Source organism: Hypanus sabinus, chromosome 4 (genome assembly GCF_030144855.1).
Source record: "Hypanus sabinus isolate sHypSab1 chromosome 4, sHypSab1.hap1, whole genome shotgun sequence".
NCBI lineage: Eukaryota > Metazoa > Chordata > Chondrichthyes > Myliobatiformes > Dasyatidae > Hypanus > Hypanus sabinus.
In genome coordinates, this window is record NC_082709.1 from 29,834,187 (window position 1) to 29,855,530 (window position 21,344).

General features: G+C 41.9%; 1 protein-coding gene across 1 annotated transcript in view; it reads right to left on the bottom strand.

Annotated features, from left to right (window-relative positions):
* Window positions 1-21,344, bottom strand: part of pde11a (phosphodiesterase 11a) — a 221,211-nt gene that overhangs the window by 49,453 nt on the left and 150,414 nt on the right. The window contains exons 13-15 of the mRNA XM_059966064.1: window positions 14,021-14,130; window positions 11,596-11,686; window positions 5,592-5,692 (exon numbers count right to left, since the gene is read on the bottom strand). Coding sequence (XP_059822047.1) covers window positions 5,592-5,692; window positions 11,596-11,686; window positions 14,021-14,130 — 302 coding nt within the window. The remainder of the gene's footprint in view (window positions 1-5,591; window positions 5,693-11,595; window positions 11,687-14,020; window positions 14,131-21,344) is intronic.

Sequence of the window (21,344 nt, forward strand, 5' to 3'; positions counted from 1 at the left end):
AGGGGCAGATGTCATCAGGTGGTTCCCATCCTCCAAAGAGTGTTTCAACCCTTAACCACTCCACTCTCCAGTTGGTGGACAGCAGTGGGGGCCAGGTCACTGCCCATCTGCTCCAGACTTCCAGTTCAACTCCTCTTGCCCGCTCCATATCCAGCAAGAGGCTCATTCTGCTTCCTGCCCCATCCTGCGAGCTGATTGGTTCTTGCTCTTTCCATCAAGGCCCAGCACAGACAGTAACCTCCAAGCTGACGTTGCTGGGAACCCTCTACAGCCGATCTCCATGGGGAATAGCTACATCTGCTATCCTTTGTCCCTGCATTCTTCGGCTAAAGACTGGTACACCAGGTCCATCCTCTTGTGAGCCTCCTCACATCCTTCCCTTCACGGTACTGTGAGATCTACCAGGATGATTTTCTTGTCTTTGGTGGACCACAGTACGATATCTGGTCAAGATGTGGTTGGCACCACCTCTGGGAACTGCAGCATTCTCTCCACATCAATCCTCATCTCCCATGATTTGGCGGTTTGCAGCAGATTGGATTTATGCCTCTTTGATATGACTGGTGTGGCCCTCTCCTTGATGAAAATGACTGCCCTGTTTGCCTCTCTGCCAGCTGGCCTCTTCTTACACCTCTCCCACTCCAGTGTGTCAGCAAGGGACAGCAGGACCTTGTTGTGGTGTCACCGATAACATCTTTGTGTTGAAGCTGTTCTGCATCCTGACAGTATGTGTGCCAGTGAACCCCGTTGACCACAAGCCTTGCAGTTAGGGTCCTCTCTCAGCTCCCATGTGTGCAGGGACAGTGTCATAAATGGACCGCAGGAGGAAAGAAATGCGGAAGGTCTCCAGTCTCCAAAGCTCGTCAAGTGAGCTTGCACTTGGGAAGGTTCCTTTGTATCCAGGCGTCCTGTGACCCCCCAACTCCACTGCCTTCGATAACCACCTTTCATCCTTATTTTTCGATACCTCTGCCTGGACCATGTCACGCCTATCCCTTGCACTTGCACTCCCCCATCGTTGGACGTATGCAGAGCTGAGGCCTCGCTGTCCCAGGCAAGGGTTGCCGATGATGTCTCTCAATTGCAGGGAGCTCACAGCCTGGTCTCGTTGGCGTCCCACTTTCGGCCCAATCTTGTTGTGACTCTTACTTGATTTATTAGCTTGTCCTTGGAGCCCCTCAGTGTTAACACAACTCTACACTTTCCCACCTTGAACTCCTCCACTAAAAGAAAATGCCAGCTGCATGGCAACGAAGGCTATGTGCATTTCAGTTACTGTGCACCCACACAGCTTAGAAGGAACAGTGTCGCTCACCCTTCCATTTAAAAATGCTGTGGACTTGGTCCGAGATATCCCTGACTCTGGCATCCAGGAGTCAACGTACCATTCAGGAATTTCATTCTCGTCTACAGAACCTTCTTTCTAACCAACCATTGCTCTCTCTCCCTCCATGCAATCCAATGTCTCCTTGGGAACTGTGATGTGCAAAATGTGCCGATTGCTCCCACTGGCTTCTTTTAAAATAGATAATGATCGGAGTACTGAGAACATCAGCAAAGCAGGTTTCTCACTTGATTGTTGTGTAGAAAACATCACACAGTAAATTCAAACATATTCTTTCTTTGGTTTGAGGGAAACTTGCAGGTCATAAAAATTTAAAGTTTAAATGAGTAATTGCTGGTAACCACAGAGTAGGTATTTTATGTACAGGTTGTTTTACATGAGGTGAATTTTAGATGGAATCCCTGGGAATAAATTGACTGGGGTGACACTGGTCTAGTAATTAAACACAGCTATGACTGAAAACTATACAGAGAAACGGTTGCTATCTTCAGCACAAAGTGGAAAACTAATATGAAATGGAAAACAATAGGTCATTCAGCCAATTGAATCTGCCCCGGCATTTGATCATGGGTGATTTATTTTCCCTCTCAACTCCATTCTCCTGCCTTCTTCCTGTAACCTCTGACTCCCTTACTAATCAGGAGCCTATTAACCTCCACTTTAAATATACTCAAGTGATGTAATTATTGATTGTTTACAGCAATTAAAATTCTGTAAACACTTAACAGATCAGATCGGCATCCTGGAAAGAGAAGCACATGTACAAATCCTGCTGAGATTTGTTTTCATCCCCTTTCATCTCTAATAGCTTTGGCATAAGGTGCAAATGTCATTACTTTTCACTGATACAACAGACCCATGTTTTCTAACAAATAAAAATCTGTTGACTTAATCTTAATACTCATTGCATGAAAAGCATTGAACTGAATCGAAAGCCATCTAGCTAAGCAACTCCAATACTACTGAGAATAATTTTATTCTCTTTGGCAAATGAAATGGCAATATTTCTTCATCCCTTCGTCTATCCTTTTTGGCTGTGCTTTCTTCAAGCACAAAGCAATGTAAAATTGTGACTCAGTTTATAGCCCATGCATAAAATGCAATAACTTTGAAGCTAAATTGACTAGTTAAAGCATTATTCTTAGCCAATTACCTGAATTTAGAACTTTCTCACATGAAAACTTTTGTTTCCTCTAGAGTCAAACATTCTGAATTGCTTCCTTGCATTTGATTACTTTTACAATTAATTATTTGATTTCCTTAAAAAGAAGCTCTGCATGCAGACATCAATAGGCCACTTCAAAAGCAATCCATAGACAGCCCATGTAATTTATGGGACAAAATAGCTGTTCTTCCTCATCAGCATAGCTACTGCTGAGTTAATTTTAATTCTGGGCCTTGTACCTACTCTTGGATTTGGGTGCTATTGTTTAAAAATCTCAGTCATTAATTAGGAGCTAGTTGTATCATCCCAAGCTTTCAGAATAAATTATGTGATCCAAAACAAGCAATAAATCTTTTATTTGACAGCTAAGAGGAGAAAGCGGGCTTGGAGAGTTTGTTTCATTTGTAGACATGGACATGACTTGCATTTTATCAACTGGCTCAGGGCTGGGTTTTACAGGAAGGCTTTCCTTGAAGGATGGATGAGAACAGCTGGGTTTACTGAGAATTCGATCTAATTTTACACACCCTAGTTGTAAATACACATTCAGTGATTGGACCAAATCGAAATAATTGCCACAGATTGGGCAGAAATAATTTTCCAAAACATAGGACCGAGGACACGGTTTTCTCCAGTATTAGTTTAGGAAAATGGTCAGTGGTTTAGAGGTTCACTGTGACCCTTACCAGTCAAAGCCCAATCCAACCACACGGGCAATTTAAGCCTGAGTTTTACCACTTTTTGACACCTCATCTCATGCAAACTGCTCCAAAGGCATAAGCAAAAAAGCAGGGTGAGAAGCTTTCTGTGCTTCTCTTGTACTGCTGTTGATCAGGAGCAGAGGCAGTGTGGTGACATGAAGCAAATTAACCTGATTAGGGTAAATTCAGTGACAGCAATGTATGACCTGGCTTGACTTTATTATAACAAGAACCCAGTAAGGCAGGGGTTGCTTAGCCAGGCCCTAGTGGTGTCTATACACAAATCATATTCCAACAGGGAAGTCAGCTTGGATTAGTACAAGTTATTTTTAAATGAAAGGACAGGATCAGGAAAATAGCAACCCAAGGAATTACAGTCCATTCATGCATTGGCTATTGTAAGAAATAAATCAAATTGACTCAGTATCAAAGACACACTTGGGATATTTGGCTCAATCTGTGTGTTGAATTTAGTTTAACCAATAAATATACCGAAAGATTTAGTCAGTTAGATAATGGAATGAGGGAATAGATTTTGCTAGTGGTAATGTAGCTGGACGAAAAAAATCCAAAGGTGTATTAAATCACAATAACTTGAATACTAGACCCACGCAGTTTCAACTATATCATTATTTCATTAAATTTTGTTTTTGCTTTTCACGTCTCCCTTCACAGTTGGAAGCACTTGACTTCCTTTATGCTAATGAGGTACTAATTTTGAAGCTATTTGACCTTGTTTTACCTATATCAAATGATAATTTTACAGATGCTGTTCTTTTCTGAGAACTTAGTCACTTTGTCACTTTAAATATTTTCTACTTTGATGCTTGCAACAGAAGGCCTGATGGTAATATATAAACAATGGAGGATGGTTTGTTGTTTGTGCTGTACCCTATAATGACTGTGTGATAGGGATATAGAACTAGTTCAGTTTATTGGTGAAATACAAGCAACAAGAGAGGTCCTCATTGGAGCTTTAAGAGTCCTCTTCTATGAATCTGAAAGGCAGTAGTTTTGATAAACTGTTTTAAGTAGTTTTAAAGTAGTATTAAACTCCTGTTGTATCATTAGAGAATTGTTCCAGTTTAAAAAAGAACAAGTTATTTAAATCATTATAAAATATTGGTGAGGCTTCTATTCTTCACCCAAAAATGTGACTTTCCTAGTCTCAGCTACTCTCTGTGAAAGATTAGCTTCATTTCTCACATGTACATGGAAACATACAGTGAAATGTTTGTGTCAAATCAAATCAGTGAGGATTCTGCTGGGCAGCTAGCAATTCCACTGAAAACAAAGCCATTTAAAAAGGACTTTTGACCTGCAGTGTCAAAATCTTTCCTCCTATGTATTTGATAGCTGAATGAAATGATATAACTATCTCTTGACTTCCTTGCTGAAATGAGTTCTGTTTTGCAGATTTATAGAATCGTAGAATTATTACAGCATAGAAGGAAACCATCCAGCTATCGGTTCAATGCCATGTCCCAGGAGCACAATCCCAATCTTCTGCTCTTTCCCATAGTTCCAGTTCTAAGATGAAATACATTATACTGTAGGAAAAGATGAAAATATTCAGGAAATCAGGGAGAATCTGTGGTTAAAGATATTTATCATACTGAAAAACTTAGAGAAAATTAAGCATTAAGGTGGAGTGAAAGGGCAGAAGGAAGAAAAATGCAAAGGTAATGGGTCGGCAGTAGGAGATCAGTGACAAAACTGGTGTACTGGTAAAGCAAAAGGCAAATTTAATTGGACAAGGGGGATTGTGAAGAAATCCAGACAGAAAAAGCAACGTTATATCTGAAGTTATCAAAGGAGTGAACTTGTATGGCCTTAGCAGTGTCTGAAACATTCATTTTTCCCACCATAAACACTGTCTGACCTGCTATTTCCAACCTTTTCTGCTTTTGCTTCAGGTTTACAGCATCAGATTTTTGTTTTGCTTTTTGTTCACTCACATTCAAAGTAAATGAAATTTAAGAGCTTCTCCAATGATTGGTCTTTCCTAGTTGCATGAATATCAAAAGTCTATGAATTAAAATTTGACAAAAGTAAGTTGCGTCTTGTATGTTGAAAATCTTAACAGGTATTATTTGGAAGAATAGGTCCTCTTGAAACTTGCAATTTGACCAAATTAGGGGGAGATTAAAAGTTCTTTGTTTAAAGGTTAATTCAAATTTGTAAGCTAGAATCCAGAATTTTGTTACAAGTTCTAAACACAGGTCTGGAAATTGCTCCACAGTTCACCAACTCTGACCAGCAGAAACTGAAATCAGTACATATGACAGCTAATCCACAGACATCTTGTATAATAGATCCTTTTTTTTTCAGATAAATACATGACACTTCCACTGAGATACAAAAATTAATCAGAACCTACTCAAAATACAGTGTTAGATCTGTGGACAGTATTGACTGTTTCAAAAGCTGCATGATGTCGCTGTACATCCTGGAGGAAAGACTTGCAAAAATATTGTGTCCCTGTAACGATAGAGAGAAAAGAATGAGCTTTATAATGTATGAATAGCATCAAGAGTTACTAAGACAAATAATATCTGAAGATTTTGCATTTGTAATTGATAGTTTTCAGTTCTGTAGAGCTTTGTCTGGCAATATCTAACATTTTGCAGACTTAATATGATGGTTTAATCTGTGAGGAGCTTAATTTGTGTTTGCAGGGAGAATAACAAATTTCATTCCACTTAACATGTTGGACAGATGAAATAGGTGGATAGATGCCATTTCCTGTAAATGTTTTCAAGGCAGATTGCTGCAATTTCCAAAAGATTTTCTCCATTTTCTCCCCATGTTTAATCACACCCCTGTCCTGGCATGAAGTTCTATGCCATTAATGTTGTGTAATGGTGGGCACAATAACCCATGCTAGAATTTTAAATCAATTTGCAGGTGATTAGCTTTTGATCCAATTCTGCCTAGTCCTGGTGCATAAGAAAAAAGTGCGAAATCTAAAGATCAAAAGCACCTCAACAGAACTCGTGTCAATGTTTCATGCTTATTACATTCTTGATTCCTATCTCCAGTACCTTATAGAAATAACAAAAATTCTAATTTAGCACAGAGCCTTTCATCATAACTGTAACTGAAATTGCTTACTAAAGGTTAATTGATAATAAAATGTTTTAATTTATAATATTAACTTCAATGATGTTTCAAAGCCTACACTTGCAAAAGGATGAACCACAACATGGCATTTTTAATGTGCAGAAAATTCTTTGTCCATAAACCTTTGAAATGTTAGGAATTGCAGCATTTGCAGTACACATACCAATGGAAGGGAAATGACAAGATCATTATAAAATATTGAAACATGAAAGCTTTAACACAAGTTTTCTATATCTGTAACATCACCACAGCCTTTTTTTGTTCCACTGTGATTTCTATGCAGTCATTTGCCTGGATTAAGGGATTTCTCTTTCAAAACCTTTATATTAATTAACAACTAAAATGCAATATTTTTACATTTTATATTTGTAAAATATGCTATAGGATAGTCTTCTAAAATAAATGTGAGTTGTAAAGAAAGTATTATGGTGCAGGGGCTGATCCTGGGTGTGAAACACATGTTGTTGTACCACAAGCCAGGGTCATCAGGTCATCTGACATTTTAAGAATGTTCATCCAATTCTTGCCTGACTGACTTTGTCTTAACTTGCTTCATGCTTAGCCAACTGAACTCATGAATTTCTTCTGCGTAGACAATTATCTGAGTGCAGCAATTTACTTGCAGATGAATATAACTTGCATTAGAATGCATTAGCAACCCAAGGCCTTCCTTTGGAATTTGCCAGTACGACAACCTGGCAACATTAAAATCTGAGGTAAAAATTTCAGATTATAAAACTTCAGACTTTATAACAGTGAAGTAAGAAATTCAAAATACATAAAAGCTTCAGTGTAGCTATGTATTTTTTTAATCCCAATAACATTTTACAAATAATGACATTTGAATCTTTTCCCTTCTTCTAGGCTCTCTTACTCTGACTGGAGAGATGCGTGTAAATTTAAGCTTATAATAATTGGACAGTGTGGGCTAGAAGGGCCTGTTACTGTGCTGTATCCCTAACTAAAAATAATTTTATCACATTCTGGTTAGTGATGTACATTAGAATTAATTTATTTGTAAATTATTTCCTCTCCATCTGCTCTGACTCAGTTGGATATAGTTTCATACATGTTTGGAGTCATCTAGCTTCTCTTCCAAAAGAATACACGATTATTCTGTTCAAATCTGATCTTCCCAGATGAGATATTCAAAGGTGGACTCTCATTTGATCATTTTCCTTCCCTAAGGCCAAAGATACTAAAGCCCTTTTCAGTGTCTCAATTATTATCTAGCTCAGATAAAGCATCTGCATAAACTAAGAATTGATTCCAGTGTCCTCTTTTCTCTCTGACATAAATTTAGTGTGAGCTGGATCTTCTACCATCAACCCTTTAGGATATCTCTGACATACCAATGTAAATAAACTATAAAAAAGAACTTTCTTTGAACTTTCTATACATTAGGTTACTCAGTAATGAAACACTTTGATTATCTGGAGTTAATACAAAATTCTCTAATATGTGTGGTGGAAAGCACTGTCTGCTCATTCAGCTTTAGAAATACATATGCTGTTTCAGCATGAATTTTACCATTAGTCATCATTTGGCCATATCAATTTCATGCTAATATTGTGGGCTCAAGTTTAATATAGCCTGAATTGAAATGATCGAAGTTCATTTTGTGTATAACCTTTGCAGCCAGAGTGGGAGACCCTGATCTCCTCTAATATTCAACACAGTGGGAACTTATTTGCTTGTTTCCTCATTTACCTACCCAATTTCTCGCCGGAACACCTCCAGCTGTGTTACTTTCCTAACATCATTTTCAGGGTCTATTGTCCCCAATTCATTTCTCACCTGGTGATATCATTGTAGATATGCACCCACAATTATGTCATTCTAACGCTAGCAATCTCAATTTTGCTGGAACTTATCGTGCAGAAAATTGTGCTCTGCATTTCCACATGTAGATAATAAGAACATCACAATTGCTGATGGCGGAATCTCAGGTGGTGGCAAGGGGGCATGCATGAGCTGGTCAATGATGTTGAAACAACAATCTTGCACTCAACGAGAGCAAGAGCAAGGAATTGATTGTAGACATCAGGAAGGGGAATTCAAGGGTCAGCAGTGGAAAGGGTGGAAGTTTCAAGTTCTTGGCCATCAGCATCTCAAAAGATCTATCCTGAGCCCACCACGTTGATCCATCACAACAAAGGCATGCCAGTGTCTATTCTTCTTTAGACAGTTGGGGAGATTTAATATGTCACCAAAGTCTATCAAAGACTCCAGGTGTACCATAGAAAGAATTCTGACTGATTCTATTACCATCTGGAATGGAGGTGCCAATGTAAGAATGCCAATTTAGAAGATTGAGGGGGGATCTTATTGAAACGTATAAAATTCTGAAGGGATTGGAAAGGCTAGATGCAGGAAGATTGTTTCCAATGTTGGGGAAGTCCAGAACAAGGGGTCACAGTTTAAGGATAAAGGGGAAGCCTTTTAGGACCGAGATGAGGAAAAACTTCTTCACACATCTGTGGAATTCTCTGCCACAGGAAACAGTTGAGGCCGGTTCATTGGCTATATTTAAGAGGAAGTTAGATATGGCCCTTGTGGCTAAAGGGATCAGGGGGTATGGAGAGAAAGTAGGTACAGGTTTTGAGTTGGATGATCAGCCATGATCATACTGAATGGTGGTGCAGGTTCGAAAGGCCGAATGGTCTACTCCTGCACCTATTTTCTATGTTTCTTTGTTTCTATGTAAGAGGCTTCAGAGGGTTGTAGACTCAGTCAGCTCCTTCTAGGGAACAAGCCTCCCCACCATCAAGGACATCTTCCAAAGGTGCTGCCTCAACTAAGGAAGTCATTAGGAAAGAAAAGATGAATTATGAAAGGAAGTTGGCAATTAATATAAAAAGGGATACTAAGAGTTTTTTTAAATATATGAAGAGTAAAAGAGTGACATGGGTAGATATAGGACCGATTGAAAATGATGCCGGAGAAATTATAATGGGTAACAAAGAGATGGCAGAGGAACTAAATGAGTATCTTGCATCAGTCTTCACAGTGGAAGACATTAGCAACATACCTGATAGCCAGAGGTCTCAGGGAATAGAACTAGGTACAGTCAAGATTACTAGAGAGAAAGTGCTTGGGAAGCTAAATGGACTAAGGATAGATAAGTCTCCCGGACTGGATGAGGTGGAGTCACGGGTTCTGAAGGAAATGGCTTTGGAGATTGTGGAGGCATTGAAAATGATCTTCCAAGAATCAATAGACTCTGGCATGGGTCTGGAGAACTGGAAGGTTGCAAATGTAGTTCCGCTGTTTAAGAAAGGAGGCAGGCAGCAAAAAAAAAATTACAGACCTATTAGTCTGACATTGGTAGTTGGAAAGCTATTGGAGTCAACAAGATAGGCCCAAGTCAGCATGGTTTCATGAAGTTTCTACTTCACCAACCTGTTGGAATTTTTTGAGGTAGTCTCAAATAAGATTGTCAAGGAAGAGGCTGTGGATGTCGTGTATTTGGATTTTCAAAAGACCTTTGATAAGGTGCCGCAGAACAGGCTGCTTAATAAGATGAGAGTCCATGGAATTACAGGAAAGATATTGGAATGGGTGGAGCATTGACTGATAGGCAGAAAGCAAAGGGTGGGAAAAAAAAGGGATCCTATTCTGGTTGGTTGCCGGTTACTAGTGGTGTTCTGCAGGGGTCGGTGTTGGGACTGCTTCTTTTTACACTGTATATCAATGATTTAGATAATGGATTAAATGGTTTTGTGGCTAAGTTTGCAGACGACACCAAGATAGGTGGAGGAGCAGGAAGTGTTGAAGAAATGGAAAGGTTGTGAGAGACTTGGTCAGTTTAGGCCAGTGGGCAAAGAAATGGCAGATGAAAAACAATGCTGAGAAATGTACAGTTGTACATTTTGGAAGAAGAAATAATCGGGCAGATTATTAATTAGATGGAGAGAAAATTCAAAAATCGGAAGTGCAAAGTATCTTGGGGTCCTCGTGCAGGATACCCCAAAGGTTATCCACCAGGCTCGATTGGCAGTAAGGAAAGCGAATGCTATGTTGGCATTCATTTCAAGAGGAATAGTGTATAAGAGTAAGGAGATGTTGATGAGGCTCTATGGGGCACTGGTGAGACCTCATTTGGAATGCTGTGTGCAGTTTTGGGCCCCCTATCTTAGAAGGGACGTACTGATTTTGGAGAGAGTTCAGAGAAGATTTACAAGGATGATTCCTGGAATGCAGGGGCTGACATATGAAGAGTGTTTGTCGGCTCTTAGACTGTATTCATTAGAGGGGATTCAATAGAAACATTTCAAATGTTGAAAGGGTTGGACAAAGTAGATGTTGAAAGGCCGTTTCCATTGGTGGGAGAGTCCAGGACAAGGGACCACAGTCTTAGAATTAGAGGGTACCCATTTAAAACAGAGATGAGGAGAAATTTTTTTAGCCAGAGGATCGTGGATTTATGGAATTCGTTGCCATATGCAGCTGTGGAGGCTCAATCATTGAGGGTGTTTAAGGAGGAGATTGATAGGTATTTAATTAGTCAGGGTATCAAGGGATATGGGAAAAAAGCTGGAAATTGGAACTAGATGGGAGAATAGTTTAGCTCATGGTGGAGTGGCAGAGCAGACTCAATGGGCCAAATGGCCTACTTCTGCTCCTTTGTCTTGTGATCTTGTGAAGAAGGCAGCATCAACCATTAAGAACCCACAGCATCCAGAATATACTCTCAGCTCTCAGCTCTTTTGTACCAGTAAAGAGAAGACACAGGAATCTGAAGGTTCCAACTCAAAGATTTAGGAACAACTTAGCCCACTCTGCATTCAGTCCATGAACACTATCTCACTCTTCCTCTGTAGCACAACCATTTATTAATCTTTATTGTAACTTATAAAAATTTATTGGGCCTGCTTTGTACTGCTGCCACTAAAAACCACATTTCATGACATATGTCAGTGACAATAAGCTCGATTCTGATTCAACGGCAGATAAAGAATGCTTAGTTTGAAATTCTGCTAAATGCAATGAAAAGCAAAGCATTCAAAGATCAGTACAGCGTTAGTGACTGGATGCTGCATGGATTGTTGACATTTCTCTTATCTTCACCTTGCAAACTGTCTGCATGCATTTTGTTTAGGTTGTATGATAATACCTCAGTGACCTTGGAGTAGATAATTGAATGTAGCTTTGACCTTGCTTTTGCACTAGGCAGGAGAGCCGCCCACAGACTTCCACTTTACTTACACCAAGTATTTTACTGGTATTTGTTCTTAGAAGAAATAAACAGGCTTTGGTACCTCACTCTGAAGAATCATAACTGCATGATTGAAATGGTGAAGTTCTAGAGTAGCTGAGGTGCCATACAACTGTGCCAAGGCAGAGCCACTCCTAGAGGAAGCAAAAGATCTTTTAAACATTTCAACCATAATACAGCAAATACTCACACTCAACATTAACATTTTCCAAGGTGAATCCTTCTTTTCACCATCATGATTGCTATTGGTTCCTAGATCTGTTGACATACATGAAGAATGAAAGCAGCCTACGTGAGCTGAAAGAGCACATTGGCTTGGCTGTGATCCCAGCTAACTGTGGGTATAAGCAGGTGGAATGAATAAAGTGACTATTTGTGATGGGATGGAGACCAAGAGAGACCAAATGATGCAAATCGTGGCAGCACCTACTGAGTCTCCTTTAGTCTCAACACTGTGCAGATATCCTCTGAAGTCTCTCTGAACCTACACCCCGCACCCAACCCCAAAAGATACATGCACACACATTTAAAATGTGTTTCACTTTTACCCTTTTCCAGTTTAGACCAAGGGTCATGGAGCTGAAACATTAATCCTGACCCTCTCTCCACAAAATGGATGCATATTCTTTCTCCAAATAAATTCACCTCAAAAATATTCTCTGCTAAGTTATCTGAAGATAAAGCAACACACACAAAATGCAGGAGGAACTCAGCAGGTCAGGCAGCATCTATGGAAAAGAGCTAACAGTCTACATTTTGGGCTGAGACCCTTCTTCTGAGAAGGAAGGGGGAAGATGCCAGAGTAAAAAGGTGGGGGGGACGGGAAGCCTGTTGGGTGGGAAAGGCCAAGGGCTGGAGAAGAAAGAATCCAATAGGAGAGGAGAGTGGACAATAGGAGAAAGAGAAGGAGGAGGGGACCTGGGGGAAGTAATAGGCAGGTGAAAGGTCAGTAATAGAAGTGAAAGTCAGAGTAGGGATACCTGGAGGGTGGGGTGGGGAGGAAGAGGAATTTGTTTACTGGATGGAGATATTAATATTCATGTCATCAGGTCGGAGGCTACCCAGACAGAATATAAGGTGTTCTCCTCCACCCTGAGGTGGCGTCATCTTGGAACAAGAGGAAGCCATGAATCCTTAAGATCATAAGACATAGGAGCAGATTTAGGCCATTCAGTCCATCGAATCTGCTCCGCCATTCCATCATGGTTGATCCTGGATCCCACTCAACCCCATACACCATATCCTTTGATGCCCTGACTGATCAGGAAACTATCAACTTAAATATACCCATGGACTTGGCCTCCACCGCAGTCAGTGGCAGAGCATTGCACAGATTCACCAGCCTCAGGCTAAAAAAAAATTCCTCCTTACCTCTGTTCTAAATGGTCATCCCTCAATTCTGAGGCTGTGGCCTCTAGTTCTGGATACCCCCACCATAGGAAACATCCTTGCCATATCCACCCAATCTAGTCCTTTCAACATTCGGTAGATTTCAATGAGATCCCCCCGCATTGTTCTAAATTCCAGCAAGTACAGGCAGGCCCAGAACTACCAAATGCTCCTTATATGCTAACTTCCTCATTCCTGGAATCATCCTCGTTAACTTCCTCTGGACTGTCCCCAATGACAACATATTCTTTATGAGGTGCGGAGCCCAAAACTGTTGATAATACTCCAAGTGCGGCCTGACTGTTGTCCTATAAAGGCTCAGCATTATCTGCTTGCTTTTATATTCTATTCCCTTTGAAATAAATGCCAACAATGCATTTGCCTTCTTTACCACAGATTCAATCTGTAAATTAACCTTCTGGGAGTCTTGCACGAGGACTCCTAAGTCCCTCTATACCCTTGATGTTTGAACCTTCCCCATTTAGATAATAGTCTGCACTATTGTTCTTTTAACCAAAATGCATTATTATACATTTTACTCTTAATATAACTGGAATGACACACCCCATGCTGGAACAGGAATGGGAATAAACTTGTTTCGCCACTGGCAAGTGTTGTTGGTGCGGAGAAGCTCGATGAAGCGGTTCCCCAGTTTACGACTGATCTCACCAATGCAGAGGAGGCCACATCGGGAGCACCGGCCACAATAGTCGATCCCAGCAGATTGACCGCTGAATCTCACCTGGAAGGTGCCCTGAATGGAGGTGAGAGAGGAGGTGTTTGGGCCACTTGCAGTAGTGCCTGGTAGCAGATTAGTGGGAAGGGATGACTGGACAAAGGAAAATAATGTTGCAGTTACAAAATCTGCTTCCCTAAAGTGTGTTTTAATCCCTTTGGACAGGAATACCAGATTCAATTTGCTAATCTCTTTACAGAAGCTGTAAATTATCTAATAAAAGTAATAACACCCCAGAGCATCAGAAAGTAAAACTGAATGAGGAAGAGCAAAGTTTCTTTTAATTTACTTTGTCTGATAGGAACAGAGATGAACAACTTAGGTGTTAAGTGCTTCTACTTACTTTGCTTGGAAAGCATTGTTAGTGCCTCTGTGATCCAAGTCATGACACAAGCAGCCAACCATTAGACCAAGAACTTCTGTGTCTGTTAAAATCTCCTGAAAATCTGCAGTCTGGCAAAATCAAAAATAAATATACATGAGGCAAGGCTTAATGAACTGCTGGCTTTGTTTCTGGTGGGGTTACCCAATCAAAATTTAAAAAAAAATATTCTAAAGGAGTTCAGTTGCAGAATGAGAACCTAGATCCAGAAAACCAAATTATACAACTGCAATAAACTTTGTCCCATAGCTCCTTCTTTAGGCGGCATTTTACTATTTTTTTATATACTTCTACACGGGGGGGGGGGGGTGTGGAATTGTTTTCAGTTTCAAAGAACTAGAGTTGCAAAGTTCTCTTACGTAAACAAAAAAAAAGAATTGAGACACAAGGGATTCTGCAGATGAAAGATATCCTGAGCAACACACACACAATACTGGAGGAACTCAGCAGATCAGGCAGCATCTATGGAGGGAAATAAGCAATCGGTACTTTGGGCCTTGGGCCTCCATCAGGAAGAAAAGGCTTTTTGCAATAGATCACCAAAATGTGAGTTGCATATTCTTCATAGTTCATATATTTGTTTACTAAATACTGATCAATCATGCATCTAGGTTCCTGCATGTACAGTAGAGCTTTGAATAAAGTTATTGTGTTAAAGCTCTCCACAAGAAAAGGAAGGATAGAAACAGAAAACCCATAGCACAATACAGGCCCTTTAGCCCACAAAATTGTGCCGAACATGTCCCTACCTTAGAAATTACTAGGCTTACCTATATTTTACTAAGCTCCATGTACCTATCTAAAAGTCTCTTAAAAGACCCTATCGTATCCGCCTCCACCACTGTTGCCGGCAGCCCATTCCACACACTCACCACTCTCTGAGTTAAAAAAAACTTACCCCTGACATCTCCTCTGTACCTACTCCCCAGCACCTTAAAACTGTGTCCACTTGTGGCAACCATTTCAGCCCTGGGAAAAAGCCTCTGACTATCTACACAATCAATGCCTCTCATCATCTTATACACCTCTATCAGGTCACCTCTAATCCTCCTTCGCTCCAAGGAGAAAAGGCCGAGTTCACGCAACCTATTCTCATAAGGCATGCTCCCCAATCCAGACAACATCCTTGTAAATCTCCTCTGCACCCTTTCTATGGCTTCCACATCCTTCCTGTAGTGAGGCAACCAGAACGCACAGTACTCCAAGTGGGATCTGACCAAGGTCCTATATAGCTGCATGTTTGAATATTTTATGCTAGTTTCTGTGCAAAATTTTAGCTTGATCCAGAATATTGAGCTAAAACTATAGTAATGTGATCTTTGATTAAAAGCAATTTACCAAGTTAGACAGCAACAGTTGTATCCAACCAGAATTAAAGATCACATTTAACTAGATATTAGTCAAAAGCTTATTGACGAAAGTTTAGCTTTTCTAGTGATTGAAGACTTTACGTTCTCATGTAAATTCCACAAAGCTCTGTACTGCAGGCTTCTGTAAGTAGAAGTGACCATACAAAGCAACTGGAACCTCTGTAAACAGGGTAAGAAACTATCTCCCTCAGAGTCAAGTGCTGATGAAATTGACAGCACAGAGTTGGAAACACAAGATCTACTTCACTTACAAAACGTAAAGTAGGGAGAGACAGAGGAAAAAAGACCAGAAACAAAATATAACATTTAACTTTAAATATTCCCAAAACAATTAAAATTAATACTTGAAATTGTTAATTTTAGAAAAATTAACTGAAAATTGAGAATTTCCGTTATAAGAGGAGAAGCAGGGAGGCAGTGCTGGTGTTCCCTGCAAGCATCTCCATCCACTGTAGCAGGAAGGCAGTGCACGTGTTCTCTACAGTCATCTCCATCCAAAACATATTTACAACTTTAGATACTATTGGAGAAGATGGATTACCAGTGGAAAGCAGCCGTACCAAAATCATAGCACTGTGAGCTGCTCTACCTGTGAGGGCAGGAAAAGGAGTGGCAGAACTAGAGTGATAGGGAATTCCATGATGAGGGAAATAGACAGGAGCTAATTTCTTCCAGCAGAAATAAGAATTTCAAAGACTTATTCAGCTGAAAATGGTCTTTAACTCTAGCCCTGGTTGATGGTCATGTTTGGCCTTTTGCTTATTTTGTAGTTTTACTTCAACAATCGGCATACAACTAATATGTATTGTATAGAATGCCAGTATTTTGAGACCACAAGGGAAATTCTTCTCTTGACAGTCTTGGAAAGAGCATTACTGTTGCTTTTACGCTGTTCAGCTTCTTAAAATACTTAAGTTTGAGCAGCATCTTAAAAGTGATGGAAATGAGTTGCAGTATAGAATTAATCAAATAATTCACAGTGCAAGCTCTTCACTTTATTTTTTGTAACTACAATTTTGAATCAAACTTACAAGGTAAAGATGGCACCAGAGGGCGACTCCTCCCAGCTCATCAGTGAAACAGTTAAATTCTTCTTGTTCTAATGTCTCTGCTTTCCCTTCCAGGGTTGCTGGGTCCTATCATGACCTTTGATCTACAGCAGCACTCAAAGACTACGGTTCTGCACGATGGCGTGTTGTCATTCCTGGAGCTCGCCGGTTAGCCACGTTTCAGCGTCCAGGTTTGGCCTGAAGTCAGGCACCTATGAACATGAATTCTCGTTGGTGTTGTGTAGCAGGAGCTGGAACATCGAAGACATCGACAGTTGCTGTCGGAGGGCTCTGCACTTGGAAGTCGATTTGCTGATTCTCAACTTGGAGAACTCGAAATAAAAAGCAACATTTCAGACTGAACGTAACATTAGAATAGTGGCTGTTGTCTCCCCTGTCACTGTGGAAGGAGCAATATCTGTCTCTTCTTTGTTAGAGAGAGAGAGAGAGAGAGAGAGCCTGTGGGATGTCAAAATGTTGGAGTGAACAGTTAGCTTTTGATGAACTGTACAGTGATATCTGTCTCTCCCTTGTTAGTGAGTGAGAGAGAGAGAGAGAGAGAGAGAGAGAGAGCCTGTGGGATGTCGAAATGTTGGAGTGGACAGTTAGTTCGTGATCAGGCTTTGCTTGCATGGAGGGTGATGGGAATGCTGATGCTTTTTGCCAGAATAACTGGGGAGAGGGGGAGGGTGGAAAGTCAATGCTGCCCTTTGTGCATAGGAGGGGGTAAGGGGCTTTGTGTTCTTATGTTTTTTCTATCACTCATTATTTGGGGCTTATCTTCCATTTTGAGGATGTCTGTGGAGAGTAGGAATTTCAGGTAGTATATTCAATACATTCTCTGATGTTAACTAGAACTATTGAACTCTTAAACTTTAAGCAGACTTAGTAACTGTATAAACAAGTATTTTGCAGATGTCGGCTCTCTTTATTAATAGAGAATTTCCCTCCAAAAATGGATCACCCATGTTAAGAGAATCTTTACTTAGTAAAGTAGGATGTTTGAATGTTGAAGGTTCAGATCTATTCATTAGGATTTTCTAAATTTATCATTCACTTTTCATATTTTATAGTCAATGCTACCAGTAAACGACTGGAGAGCAAAGCAACAATAAGCATTGGGATGGGCTGTAAAAAATGTGGGAAGTGTTCATTCTGGTAATCAAAAACACTATTAGGAAAACTTCTCCGTATCGATAAGCCCTTGATCTCTGTGCCAAGCACATGTTGAGTCCTGACGAAGGGTCTCGGCCGGAAACATTGACTGCTCCTTTCAACGGATGCTGCCCGACCTGCTGAGTTCATCCAGCATTTTTGTACGCCTTGATTCATTGCCTTGTCCTGCATGTAATTCAGTTTCTCCTCAGCATTCAGCGTAAAACAAATAATGTTAACAAAAGTTAAATGTGGTTATTACAAATAAGCAAGTAATGCACTGAGCAAAGATGTTGCATAAATCTTACCCAGTAAGGCTGGCACATAGATCTTGAAAAGATTTGCAAATTTATATCTGCCAATGTCTATATACCAGACTTTACTAGATAAAATTATTGCAGTGTGGTACCCACTTTCCAGCACACTCGAACCGGCTCACAAAACATTGCATGCCAGCAGAGGAGAGTGACCGGCCCCAGAAAGGGCGCCAGGCCTTCTTCACCAGCAAGGGGAAAAATCCGCGCGCGGGAAGGGACTGTGAATATGCGTTCCCTACAGCATTCCCGCCCAGGGAGGGCAGAATCAGGAAGGCTTAAAAGCGAGGCCGCGAAGTTTGAATAAATCTTTTACACAACTGCAACTCACCGTCTGCGTGTTGTTATTCCAGCGCTGTGTGTAGCACACCGTTACAGCAGCATCTTTCTACAATAATCCTTACTATACTCTATTTTGTTCTATGATGAATTTTGTAAGAGTGTAGGTTTTTTTAAAATGTGCTGATTCCTAACTGGAACCTTAATGAGACATTAATAAAGTGCACTGAACAGAAATTAAATCATGGAGGGGTACAGACCTTGGTAGCAATGAGATGGTTCATGTTTGATGTTGTGCTTTGGAAATCGGGATGAACATGCTGATTGGAATGAGTTGGTTAACTGGGATTTGGATATGAACAACATGAAGGAAATCTGAGGGTCGAACCTGCCCAGAGGGCTCAAAAAGAGGATCTTTGTAGCAGTCATAGAGTCCATTCTCATGTACGGATGCGAGACGTGGACACTCACCAAGACCATGCGAAAGTCACTAGATGGTTGCTACACAAGAATGCTCTGGATGGCTCTTGACGCGAGTTGGCAACAGCACATGACGAACGTCGAGCTCTATGACGACCTACCGATGCTCACTACTACAATTGAGGCGAGAAGACCGCAACTAGCCGGGCATTGACTACACCACCCTGAGCTACCTGCCAGCCTAGTCATCACATGGGAGCCCAAGCGTGGGAGGATGAACCCTGGGTGTCCTCCCAAGACTATGGTCAACACGCTCCTAGAAAATAGCGGCACAGCTAATGTAGATGAACTGAACACACTGATGAGGGAGAGAGAGGAGTGGAGAGTCCGTCTTCGAGCCCGACACCGGCCCCCCAGGCCTGAGTCGACATAGTAGTAGTAGTGGATTTGGTAGCAATAATGTGAGGAGGAAAATTTAGGGGCTGGGTTTGGCCAAACTGAATGAGTAACTTAGAGTTCAAATCCACTGTAGACAATAGAAGTTGACAACAGTGAACAGAGAAAGAATCCAATATCAGTCTAAGTAGGGTTGTGGATGATGTTTCCTGTATAATAAAGCTAAGTCTTCCTTAACTTTGTAATTAAAAATCTTTGCCAAGATACTATTTGGCTTTCTATTGTTTGTTTCCTGTGAGATTGCTTTTCAGTATGTGATGAGAATCAATGACGAAGATGAATTGGACCCAAATGCTGGGATATCCAAAGCAAGATTTGAGACACAGTTTTACACTGGATCTGAGCTCAGAACAAACACTAGACGATATCACGAGCAGGCTTACGACTGAGCAGCCACAGTTCGGGTGTTCCTTAAATACTCAACTCTTGATGCTCAAAGCATGATTACCAATTAGCAGGACCATCCTGTACCTTTAAAGGGGTTGCCTCAGCTATCCGTACTTCAGAAAGTTTGAGCGCCAACATCCTGGAAGCTGGCGAGGATGGAGAGTCTTGTAACACGGCATTCCATAAATCAGCATGTCAAAATGTCTCTGTAGTTTTTAAAAGCTTCTTACTCTTTCATATTCTCTTTATCTGTTCTTCCTACTAAAGTGAATAACCACACATTTGTCATTATTATACAACCTTGCTGTGGACTTGTATGCCTTTATTCTTAAACAAACTTCACATCCTCCTCAGACCTTACCTTGCTTAGATATGTCCTTTCCTCATTTAGCCTGAGTTGTTAGCACTAATTATTGATCAGTTACTGATCCTTTTGGCACTTTATCAATAGCAGCCTACGAACTTGAAAAGAATATCTTTTGTCTGCCCTTCAACTGATTCTGTATCCTAGACCTGGAATACAGAATCTGTTCCCCATCAACAGTAAAAGCTCACCTCTCCAGCTCTTCATGATAAAGGTACACTCCAGTCACTGCAGTGCAGAAAGATCTTTCAGGCTGAAAACGAGGGAGTATCTTTGTCATTACTGGGGCAGCCATGAGGGAGCACCTGAGCTGAACTCAGAACAGCCCTGAGGGAGGACCAGGGCTGACACTGGGCAGTACTGCGGGAGCACCCACGCTGACATCGTACAGTACTGCGGGAGCACCCATGCTGACATCGTGCAGTACTGGGGGAGCACCCACACTGACATCGTGCAGTACTGGGGGAGCACCAGGGCTGACATCGTGCAGTACTGAGGGAGCACCCACGTTGACATCGGGCAGTACTGGGGGAGCACCCACGTTGACATCGGGCAGTACTGAGGGAGCACCCACGCTGACACTGGGCAGTACTGCGGGAGCACCCACGCTGACATCGTGCAGAACTGCGGGAGCACCCACGCTGACACTGGGCAGTACTGCGGGAGCACCCACGCTGACATCGTGCAGAACTGCGGGAGCACCCATGCTGACATCGTGCAGTACTGAGGGAGCACCCACGCTGACATCGTGCAGAACTGCGGGAGCACCCATGCTGACACTGGGCAGTACTGAGGGAGCACCCACGCTGACATCGTGCAGAACTGGGGGAGCACCAATGCTGACATCGGGCAGTACTGGGGGAGCACCCACGCTGACATCGTGCAGAACTGGGGGAGCACCAATGCTGACATCGGGCAGTACTGGGGGAGCACCCACGTTGACATCGGGCAGTACTGCGGGAGCACCCACGCTGACATCGTACAGTACTGCGGGAGCACCCACGCTGACATCGTGCAGTACTGGGGGAGCACCAATGCTGACATCGGGCAGTACTGGGGGAGCACCCACGTTGACATCGGGCAGTACTGCGGGAGCACCCACGCTGACATCGTACAGTACTGCGGGAGCACCCATGCTGACATCGTGCAGTACTGGGGGAGCACCAGGGCTGACATCGTGCAGTACTGGGGGAGCACCAGGGCTGACATCGTACAGTACTGCAGGAGCACCCATGCTGACATCGTGCAGTACTGGGGGAGCACCCATGCTGACATCGTGCAGTACTGGGGGAGCACCCATGCTGACATCGTGCAGTACTGGGGGAGCACCTACGCTGACATCGTACAGTACTGCGGGAGCACCCATGCTGACATCGTGCAGTACTGGGGGAGCACCCACGCTGACATCGTGCAGTACTGGGGGAGCACCCACGCTGACATCGTGCAGTACTGAAGGAGCACCCACGCTGACATGGAGGGAGCACCTGGACC